The sequence below is a fragment of the Brachycentrus maculatus genome, unplaced genomic scaffold (assembly GCF_059751285.1).
Source record: "Brachycentrus maculatus isolate JH-2025_06_01 unplaced genomic scaffold, ASM5975128v1 h1tg000311l, whole genome shotgun sequence".
NCBI lineage: Eukaryota > Metazoa > Arthropoda > Insecta > Trichoptera > Brachycentridae > Brachycentrus > Brachycentrus maculatus.
The window spans coordinates 901,816-913,846 of NW_028281061.1; the positions used below are offsets into that span (position 1 = coordinate 901,816).

Sequence of the window (12,031 nt, forward strand, 5' to 3'; positions counted from 1 at the left end):
CCCTGTAGCAGGTAAATATTAAGATAAAAATATGCCGCTTTTGCTGGGATAAAGTACATTTTCTGGGCATTCCGAAAACATGCACAACTGAAAATTGACAATTAGTATGCTAGAGACGAATTTCAGAGTAAAACTTGTTTTAGTAGAAATTAGTTTTAGTTATGTATATGGAAGGCAGGAATATCTGAAGAATGCCTTTAACGTTCTATATTTGCTATAGGTAGATTTTTTATAAATAGATGTTCATTATGGGAAAACTCACTGCATTCGAGTTTCATATTGTAACAGTACAAAAATAGTGTAGGTGTAAAATGTAGTTGTTTTGTTGGTAATGCATTCCTTCATATTTTGTTTAGCACTTGTTATGTGAATGATTTATTCTGTATATTTATAATATTTTCGGGAAAGGGTAAATTGACACAGTCATCACAACCGTAGTATTGAGAAAACAATGAAAATCTGAAGATTTTTTTTATAATTGATGTGTGCGGTAGCGTAGTTGGGTAGACATTTAACTGCAAAACTGTCATTGCAAAATTGAGTACATATTTGTATATGGAAGGTGTGAATGGAAGAACATAACGAGTACTGATGAGTACTCTAGTGTTGGAGTTTATACTATATGTAGATGTTTTTTTTATTTATTTGTGTTAATACAAATTCCAGATTTCCTTGTATTATAACCGAAAATTATTAATCCAACAAAAATATTATGTAACACTGTCAAAATCTCACATATCACATATCTCATATATCAAAAAACTTGATTTTTCAGGAGATCGTTTTTAAAGTTTGAGAATATAATGTAATGTATTAAAAATAAATATCAAGCCACTTATTGAACTTTTTACTGTGCAACAGATCTTTTTAGGTAAAATCTGAAGGTTTTTTCTCCATTTGAAAAATATTTAATATATTTAAAAAAATAATTAAACAATACCTTTTCTTCAAAATGCAAAAACAATATTTTCTGCCCTGTAGCGGGTAAATATTAAGTTAAAAATATTATGCTTTTGCTGGAATATAGTACATTTTTTGGGCATTCCGAAAACATGCACAACTGAAAATTTACGATTTTTGATATATGACGTTGTTGAAAGGAGTGAGCGATGTGTCCATTTACCCCTGAGCCGATAATACCAGCCTGTATTGTGCACCCTGTATTGTGTTTGTATTGTGTAGTTCTTTGAATGCATTTTTATACCTTTGTGCATTTATTTGCTAGAAGATTGATGATTTAATTGCCTGTTTTATTTGTTTTCATTAATATTTAAAGATAATTTGATTTATGTATTAATAATAATAGTGAAATAAAAATTCAAATACCATTTATGTTGATTTCATATTATTTTTGACATCTCATCAAAGATGAAGAATAATATAATAGCTTATAATTTGACCAGTTAATTTATTTACAACATTTTGAGTGCATCCAAATACTTGTTCACAAATCTGGATTATCTCATATGACGGTCGTCAGCCCCGTAAATGCCCAGACTTCCATATTCTTCTTCATCTTTGATGAGATGTCAAAAAATAATATGAAAAATAACTCCTATAATTGGAGATAATCCAGAGTTAATTTCAATTAAATAATTTTTCTCTCACTGACTACTTGCCATCAAACCTTGCCATTTTATTTACTCTATTTTTAATTATTTTTTTTTTAAACATTTTTTTATTTTATGGCATCACATATATGTTATTGTTTTTTTCTTATTCTTAATTTTCTTGTTGAACATTTTTACAATGCTTCCAATTATCACAAAAAATGTATTGGTTTTCTTGTTAATTTTTCCTCCGCAGGCTAAAAAGGGTAAAACCCCAATTTATTATTATTATTAATGTATTTATTGACTTGGCGTTTAATTTGTAGAACTCCATTTAAATTTATGTATTAATTTTAAATCAAACACAGATTTTTTTTGAGTCTACTAAGTTGTATTTTATTAACAAAAAACACATAAAAAATTATATTCTGACAATTGTTTCGCCTTGTTAGGGCATTATCAAACGAATGTGAAAATCAAATGGACTACGGTCCTTATGTAGCTATACAATTCTAAGTGACAGTTTTAACATGGATGTAGGTATGTACCCGAAAATAAATATAAGGGTACATACCTACATCCCCCACTACTTAATGAACAAACTAACCTTAGGTCTTCACTACTGCTAAATATATTTAAATAGACTATTACTGTACATCATCTCTCTCTATGTAAACGCTTGCATGATGCGTTATTGATAAACTAATAATTACATCTACATATAAAAATTCTTAAAAATAATATTATCAACAATTGTATTAAAATCTCTAAAATATGGCCATGTCAATAAATTCTTCCTTTCCCAGAAAACAAATATAAGAGTACATACCTACATCCCCCATTAGCTACTGTTGTCTCCCATAATTTATTGCTGCACATGTTAAAACTGTCACTTAGAATTGTATAGCTACATAAGGACCGTAGTCCATTTGATCTTCACATTCGTTTGATAATGCCCTAACAAGGCGAAACAATTGCCACAATATAATTTTTTATGTGTTTTTTGTTAATAAAATACAACTTAGTAGACTCAAAAAAAATCTGTGTTTGATTTAAAATTAATACATAAATTATTAATGTATTTAGAAAAATACATACATAGAGGAGGCTTGTCGTGTGTATCCCATTATGATATATTTGTGTTTCAATTCTATTTTTGCATGATGGGTGCATTCCATATCCGTAAAAAAATATTTTAATGTACTTTTAACCATGTTTTCAATCAGATGATTTGATTGTGGTCTCTTGCAGATTGAAGACAATGTGGACTCCGGACACTCCACGTCAGGAACAGAGACATCACAAGATGGACAGAGCGGTAGGGGGTCAGCTAATAGCACCCAACCGGTTCCAGGCAGTGAAGGTTGGTATTTAATAAAATAATTCTCAAATATAATAAATATTTCTCATATTAAATCTACCTTATATACCCATACCTTGCTTTACGGCCTAGATACGTTCCACGAAGGTTGGTATTTAATAAAATAATTCTCAAATATAAAAAACAATTCTCATATTAAATCTACCTTATATACCCATACCTTGCTTTACGGCCTAGATACGTTCCACGAAACTTGGCTGCAAAGCGAAAAGCCGTATAAGGAATCAATTATTCTAATACAAATTCAATGGGATCGGTTTCCAAATTTGCTAACCCTTCATTGCATGACTTTTTTATTAAAAAAAATATATATTTCTTTTGTATCTTACTCTAAACATTAGAGGGAAAAAAATATGTAAAACTTTTAACAAGGAAAAATCAAGAAAATACTTACGTATCAAATTTGCAACAACATGCAATGGTTATCCTTATGAGATATTGATAAAATTTTAACACAAACTTTTGGCTGTGTAACAATTTTGATACACGATGAAGCGATGGGTTAAATGTGTAGCATGGTTTATCATTCAAAATGCATTTCATCTTTTTATCTCATTTAAATAAAAAATACACACATAACAAGTACATAAAATAATAACAGGCTCCAAAAATCAACAGTAATACATAAACAAAAATAAAACAACTTCATGTTACATAATATATGTGTATGTAAACATACATAATTTTTTTTAAATCGGTTTAATCTGAAGACGATGAAGAAATAGTAGCCTGCAGATCACTGTCATTACTTCACTGATAAGTATGGGCCTGGCTCAAAACAAACCGTCCAACGTTGGTCTTGCCTTCTTGTCTATTTCGTTCTTCAGTGATTGGCAGCATGTAGATATATCGAGATCGAAAAAAAGTTTTTTTTGCCGTCATAACGAAACATTTTAGGCCGTAAATCGAAAACGTTCCTTAATTGAAGATGGCCGTTATGGCGAAATGCTGTATAAAGAGCGGCCGTATAGCGAGGTATGGGTGCATATATTTAATAAGCGCGATATGTAGATTATATTGCCAGAATGGTGTGGTTGAAGGCCCAGAAGTGCAAGAAAATGAAGGCACATAATACAAAATTATTTAAATGCAACTAGAGAAAAAAAATATTTGAACAATACTATTATTATTTATTATATCAGACACTGGATTATTTACCCTACAGATTATATTTCAATATTATAGGTATTTCAACTTGATATGAAAAATCTATCATTGGTTTTAGGATATTTTAGGAAGTTCAGACTTTCATCTTCTTTCATATAAAAAGAACGATAGAGGTTTCATATCAAGTTAAGACGTGTATAACAGAAAATATTTTGTCCATGGTCCTGTCAAAACCAAACCAAACTCCTCTATTTTTGTGATTTTTTTTTTTTTTTTTCCATTTCCGTGGTTAAATCTCATGTTAAAATTTTACCAGCGGTTATGTTTATTATTTGTCCGCCTCCGTAGTGTAATGGTCAGCACGCTCGGCTACCGTTCTGGAGGACCCGGGTTCGATTCCCAGGGGGGGTAAGAATAAATATGAGTGATTTTTTCACTGTAAAATTTATTCAATATTACCCTGGACTGGTACTTGAAGCGGAGGGCTGATCACCTTTCCTTCATGTGTAAACGATCAAGATAACACTGCGTTTATATGACGCAGTGCCCTATGCACCATTAGGGTGCGGATAAGGGTTTTATTATTATTATTATTATTATTATGTTTATTATACTCAGATCCATATTGAAAGTAATGAGTGCCAATTTTTTAGGTTTACCAAGCGGTTGGTCAATGCAGCTGGCGCCTAATGGAAGGATGTTCTTCATCGATCACACTGAAAAAACAACTTCATGGGTTGATCCCAGAACAGGTATGTAATGAAGTGTTAGACTCTCTGAGGCAAAGATAAGTTAAAAGGTACCTACCATTATAGACTGTGAGCTCAATATTAACTAGACGAAGGCTAGAACGGCCTGCGTGTACCCAATACCTTGAAACAAATACTTATAACATAGAAGTGATCATAATTGTAGTAATTCCAATATTGTATTATAGTACAGTAAAAGCTCATTAATTCAAATACATATTATTTGAATTTTTCCATTATCTGAAAAATATTTTGAAATACCTACAATGATTCTTCATATTGTAAAAAAGTTGATCAAAATATTTTTTCATGTAATTTTTATTCTGTTTATACCCACTCAATTTGTATTTCTTTTTTTTTTTAAATAAATCCATTCTATTTAGAATGATATTTGCCACCATAATTTATCCATCAGAAATATAATAGTTTATACATAGGAGAGAGATGACAGAAGGGATATGTACTATTGAAAAACGAATATTGAATATTGGTGTAATGCGTTGTATTTGTCAGTGAGAGAGAAACATTAAAGTATTTTGTAATTATAAATGTGAATTTATAATCAAAATTGTTATTTTTTTCTTACACAATAATGTTGATGATTGTATATAAATTAATAACATTTTAATAATGTAGAATTGTTAACTTGGACACTGTTTCCATTACCGATGAGCACAATCCGCGAAAACAAACGCTTTTTTGCTCAAAAGCTCTAGAGTTTTAACTTTGAGGAGACCGCACTTTACTCTTATTAAATCTGCATTAATCAAGAAAGCTCTACACGAGATTTATTGTTCTACAGTAGAGTAAATTCATAGTTCAAAATGACCACTTGGCAATCTAGTTTTAGTATTTTAATTTTGGTTCACCTTCCAGGTAGGGCGTCCCCGATGCCCAGCGGGGTAGATGGGCCCGAGACGGCGCGCGGGGGCTCCCGCCGGAGCTCCTCTGTCACGGCGGACGACCAGCTCGGGCCCCTTCCCGAAGGCTGGGAGGAGAGACTGCACTCTGATGGGCGGATATTCTTCATAGACCACAGTGAGTGCCCCACATCTACCAAATACATAAATCAATCCCGAGGATTCCCAATTATACCGCGTGGCAATATAAAAACAATATTGAAGTCTTGGAATCGTCAAAGCCCAACCCTAATTTTTTTTTTTTTGCTCTTACCACATTGAAATCTTTAAAAAGCCTTTACATATACAGTTAATTCCTGTTTGCAGGAAACTCTCAAAAGCGTCTTTTACATACTGTTATTAGTGAGCGGGAGACTCTTATAAGTGTTCTATTTGCATATTCTAGAGCGCGAGAGATGCCAAAAAAAATTTTTCAGATTGGAATTGGGTTTGCGGTTACTTGTGATTAGTATACTGAGGGTCTGGTGGCAGACTGTCTGAGAATAATTAGGGTCAGAGTTGATAAAAAAACTGCCCGATAGCAATGTGTTAAGATATTCATTTGCCATGAACACTCTATTTACAAATTATACACATATTACTATTAAAAACCGATCGATAAAAACGATTAAAAACTGGGATCGCTTAAGGCTGAGATCTCAGTCGTTTAATTTCACAATGCAAAATGCAGCGCTAAAGGTCGATCGTGCTTGCATGTGCACTTTTTTTTAATAAATATGGAATTTGACTTTTTTTACATTATGTATTTAAATAATATGTTTACCATTTTTTTAACTCCTTACCTTATAATAACTCTTTTCTTTTTAAATAAAAATCATACATTTACGTTTTTCCAATACAAAAACAGTATTTTAAGTAAATAATTCAACTACTTCAAATGTTACCTGGGTTTAAAGAAAATTATGTTGCGATTTCTCATAAGTTGGTCCTTAATGGGAGAAACAGCTTAACCAAGATGCTCCAATGTCCAAAATGCACAATACTACATGATTTCTAATAAAAATTACATGATTTCAAATAAAGATTCTGCCATTTGTTCTAAACAACTATGAATGTTTCAGATACGCGAACAACGCAGTGGGAAGACCCTCGAATGTCCAACCCTCAGATAGCCGGCCCTGCTGTACCTTACTCTAGAGATTATAAAAGAAAATATGAGTATCTTAAAAATCAATTACGAAAACCTGTAAGTCATCATATTATTACCCTCTTTTCTCTTTTCATTCTCAATATACAACAGTATTCATAAAATATATGTGGAATAATTTAATTGGCTTTTATCATTGTCAATCTAACAATTTTGTTTTTGTACAAGCTGTATAATTCCCAACGAATAAAAGAAATCAATTATTTATGTGTATTCTAGTCACGACACCAAAATGGTGCAATATACATATTGATGGTTCTTTCGTTATTTTCAGAGCAATGTTCCCAATAAATTCGAAATCAAAGTTAGAAGAGGGTCCATTCTGGAGGACTCATACAGAATCATTAGCTGTGTTGGGAGATTGGATTTACTCAAAACCAAGCTTTGGGTGGAATTCGAGTCAGAAGTTGGTTTAGGTAAGTTGTACTTAAAATTAAGGGATATAGCAAACTTTATTACCGTGTTTCTGTTTATCAACTGACAACACTGAAATAATGCTAACTCAAAGTGAAATTTAAATGCTAATTTTGTCAATTTAAATGCTAATTTTTATAAATTTCAAATAAGTTCTCAATTTGATGCTCATCTTACAAGTAGCATTATTTGTTTCAAAATCCAGCAAAACATCTATGTTTATTATGTTTTAAAATAATTAAAATGGCGTAAATATATCTAAATTGTGTTTTTGCAATTTTTACTAATAAATCATTTAAATAACTCACTTTTCTGTATTTTATTTATCAAAATTCTAATTTTTATCTGTACCCACCATTTTGCTTTACAGGATAAATCTGGCAATATCAATAATTCAAAATGCAAATGATTTATTTCAGATTATGGCGGCCTGGCTCGCGAATGGTTCTTCTTACTCTCCAAGGAAATGTTCAATCCTTACTACGGCCTGTTTGAATACTCGGCTATGGACAACTACACGCTGCAGATCAATCCGGCCAGCGGAGTGTGCAACGAGGAACACCTCAACTATTTTAAGTTTATAGGCAGAGTCGCCGGAATGGCCGTGTACCATGGCAAATTGTTGGATGGTTGGTGTTTATTCCTACCCTGAGCTATTTATTTTATTTTATTTATATAGAAATATAACAGAACATTAACACAAATACATTTACTATTACGAATAACAAATAAAACAGGTAATTGTAACATTCCAATTACAAAATTTCACAAATGTTATATGAGTCAAAATTAACAGCAAGAATAAAATATAGCAAAAGTTAAGAAGATTAATAGGCAAACTTAATTTAGAGCTAAAGTAAAAATAATAATTAAAAAAATATATATGGCTATGTTCTATATTATATTTATCGGACTTTAGCCTTTCCCTTATGGTGTGATATGTATTTTGTACACCACATGAAAATGTAATTTAAAAACGGGAAAAATGTGAATATTCCTAAATGTTGCTTTTATTGACCATGGTTAAAGCTGAAATGTAACAATTTTGTAATGTTAGCTCTGGTAATTATCTCAAACCGAGAAAAAAACACATCGCAAGTAGCCGCAGTAGCTAGCGTAGCAACATGACCACCGTCTATGACAATCTGCGCACTACTGTTGCTGCTGAACACGCCACGACATGCGCGTGTACACAATGAACGGCACGCACGCATACACTGAGAAACATTTGTGTATTGGTGATTTCATCCCCGATTTTTTTCACAAATTATTTATTTCCGTCGCTGCAAATGAATAACTTTATATTATAATACTTTAATGTAAAACGTAATTGTATTACAGAGGAATACAAAAATTCTGTGCCCGTATTTACTATATTTTATATCGATATCTTATTTTGTCCGTATTTATTATATTTTATATTTTGTCCGCCTCCGTAGTGTAATGGTCAGCACGCTCGGCTACCGTTCTGGAGGTCCTGGGTTCGATTCCCAAGGGGGGTAAAATAAATATAAGTGATTTTTTCACTGTCATATTTATTCAATATTACCCTGGACTGGTACCTGAAGCGGAGGGCTGATCACCTTTCCTTCATGTCTAAACGATCAAGATAACACTGCGTTTATATGACGCAGTGCCCTATGCACCATTGGGGTGCGAATAAGGGTTTTATTATTATTATTAAATACATATCACTGGGAGGGAAAAGTTAAGCAAGCAAACATTGTTAGTGAGCCTTTATTTTGTTTTTAACCACTTAACTGACGAATTTTGGCGAGAAAATTTGCCGGTGCAAAAAATCGTCACCAACAAGTCAAAACATGACTGTCCGAACACCGCTTGGGTTATTCAATAAAAACAAATGAGTCAATACTTGACTCTGGCAAAGCAGAACTGATGAGTCAGAATATAATTTAACCGAGCAGTCTCAGGCTTGTCAAATGCAATACAAACTCCTTGCCAGAGTCAAGCTAGTCAGGGAACTGGTTTAACTGATAAAATATAGCGGAATCGACAACTAGATTTAACAAATTATTCCAGTCTACTTAGTCTAGAAAGTTTTCCTTTAGGTTGAGGTGGAATTGGGGAAGATAGGGCTTCCTGCGAATACCCTATGAATGGGTGTTGAGATTGAGTTGATTCATCTCTTTTAAGAGGCAGTCATGGTAACCGTTTAGAATCTTGTACGTTTCTCTCAAGTCTTAGTGCGTTATATACATAATTTGAACTGAAGCTAGCTAAGGAAAACTACTAGATGTGGTGGATGCTGATAATACTTTAAATTAAATTGTATTAAAGTATATTAAACTTTAGCTTGTTAGTATTTCGGCTCAACACAAGCTATGCCTAAAGAGCTAAAATGCAGATAAATTATATGTATTTGTATATTTAAGAAATAAACAAATTTAAAAAAAATATGTAATTGATACAACATTAATGACCTTTTTACCGCGAATATCATTACAAATAATTTCAAAATATTATTTTTATCAATCTATCTCATCCAATTTTATGATATTATTATTTTTTTACCTTTATGAATAATAAGAGAGTTGCTTTTGTTTCAGCTTTTTTCATTAGGCCTTTTTATAAAATGATGTTAGGAAAATCAATTGACTTGAAAGATATGGAATCTGTGGACTGGGAATATTACAATTCACTTATGTGGATCAAGGTATGTGGCAATATCAATTAATTAGTAGATTTAAATAATATCCTTGTGAATTTTTGATAGAAATTGGCTGTTTTCCAGCTCGACTGTGTCACTAGCTTATTTTAATTTTATTTCTTTTAGGAAAATGATCCCTCAGAATTAGACGTCACATTCTGTGTAGATGAAGACCAATTTGGAAAAACAAACCAGAGGGAATTGAAACCGGGCGGAGCCAATATTGCAGTAGACAATTCTAATAAGGATGAATACATCAGGTTAGTGTCCATTTTTGGAAGAATTAATGAGAAAGTCCATCAGATTCAGAACTGGGGAATAGAAGGGCTAATGATGGCATGTAATGTCCCAAAAAGAAGAATAAAAAATAATTACTGCCGCTGAAAATACAGTCTGGGGATGTATTGGTTTTGTACCCAACGCATTAACGCTTGTTTTCATACCATTTCATGATGAAAAGTCTATGGCAGTTTGGTCCAGTTTTGTCCAAAAACAAGTAAATACTAGTTATTCTTTGTAACGCTTCTTTGTTCAAAAAAACTATTATTCAATTACATCTGAAACCATTATTTATATATTTAAAAGTATTTCCACGGCCACTTCCATAGTGTAATAGTCAGAATGCTCGGCTACCTTGCTGGAGGTCCGGGGTCAATTCCCAGGGGGGGTGAAAATAAACCTAGTGATTTTACACTCTAATATTTATTTAACATCACCCTGGACTGGTACAAGAACCGCATGGCTGATCACCTTGTCTTCACGCAATTGACGATCAAGATAACACTGCGTCGCTTTGATCCAGTGCCCTATGTACCATTGGATGTGGATAAGGTTTTAATATAATATTAAAATGTATTCAACCCATAGCAACACAAAGCTGGCGAATCGCCGGCCAAGGTCACTGACTCACAAAGCCAGCTATTCGCCGGTTGTCCTTGAGTGATTTTTTTAAAGAACTGAATAACAATAACTTTCACAACTCTGAACTGAACACACTCTTCCAAAACTACCTGGGGATGAGCCATAATGATCTAGCTTACGAATAACAAAAAATGTATGCTTTTACGTCTTACTATTTTTATTTTGTGTGTAATTTAGTCTTTATGTTATTGTAATTAAAAAATGTGTCAAAATTAAATAGTGTGTTGTATAAAAAAATTACATCATCTTTATGTAAGCACCCATGTGGTGCAATGGGTTAAGTATGTTTTGAATAGAGACATCTGCAGGCGCTTTTCTGCATTTTCTTTGTGTTGCCATGATGTGGTCAGGTTGCCGCACGAGTGTGAAAATACTGTAGAAAGCTTTGCATTTTATTTTGACAGGTTGGTGATCCAGTGGAGGTTCGTGAGCCGGGTGCAGGAGCAGATGTCGGCATTCCTGGAGGGGCTCGGGGGGCTGGTGCCGCTGCCGCTGCTGAAGATCTTCGACGAGCACGAGCTGGAGCTGCTGCTGTGCGGCATCCAGCACGTGGACGTGCGGGACTGGCGGGCCAACTCCCTCTACAAGGGGGACTACCACGCCAACCACCTCGTGGTGCAGTGGTTCTGGAGGGTAAACAGCCTGTATTATACTAAATTGTTGGATTAACACTTTGCATGCCTACTACAGGTCAAATCTCTTTGTAGCGAATACCTAATTAAATAAATTTCCAGTATACCGAGATTTGACCTGTACATTGATCCGTGTATCATGCGTCTGGCGCATGGTGCCCACTGTGATCCGTGATCGCGCACATCAGCATACAAACGCGTCAGTCTATTGCGTGCACTGCTGGCGAGAGTTGGATACACGGATCCGTGGTATAAATGGGCAAATATACCACCAAAAAAATTGTAAAATTTAATTAATTGACAATAAAGACATATTTTAAAAGACAATTACAACTACTGAAAACAAGAAAAAAAACTGGCATTTTTTAAAGAAATCACTTAAGGCAGTGAACGTGTTAAGGCTATTTCTCATACGCACATAGAACCGTCCAGTTATAATCAAATGTCGGGTTGCTGTCCCGTGGTTAGTGTCGCGGACTCTCGAGTCAGAGATTCTCGGTTCCAACCCGCTCTACCACAATTTGATAACTATTTCTAATAAT

The 12,031-nt window shown here is 33.4% G+C and overlaps 1 protein-coding gene across 7 annotated transcripts in view; it reads left to right on the top strand.

Annotated features, from left to right (window-relative positions):
• Positions 1 to 12,031, top strand: part of Nedd4 (E3 ubiquitin-protein ligase Nedd4) — a 41,814-nt gene that overhangs the window by 27,881 nt on the left and 1,902 nt on the right. For all 7 annotated transcript variants that reach the window (XM_088268110.1, XM_088268111.1, XM_088268106.1 and 4 more), the window contains 9 exons: positions 2,802 to 2,913; positions 4,692 to 4,790; positions 5,664 to 5,825; positions 6,769 to 6,893; positions 7,129 to 7,270; positions 7,688 to 7,897; positions 9,836 to 9,942; positions 10,063 to 10,196; positions 11,262 to 11,490. In XM_088268110.1, the coding sequence (XP_088124236.1) occupies positions 2,802 to 2,913; positions 4,692 to 4,790; positions 5,664 to 5,825; positions 6,769 to 6,893; positions 7,129 to 7,270; positions 7,688 to 7,897; positions 9,836 to 9,942; positions 10,063 to 10,196; positions 11,262 to 11,490 (1,320 nt within the window). The remainder of the gene's footprint in view (positions 1 to 2,801; positions 2,914 to 4,691; positions 4,791 to 5,663; positions 5,826 to 6,768; positions 6,894 to 7,128; positions 7,271 to 7,687; positions 7,898 to 9,835; positions 9,943 to 10,062; positions 10,197 to 11,261; positions 11,491 to 12,031) is intronic.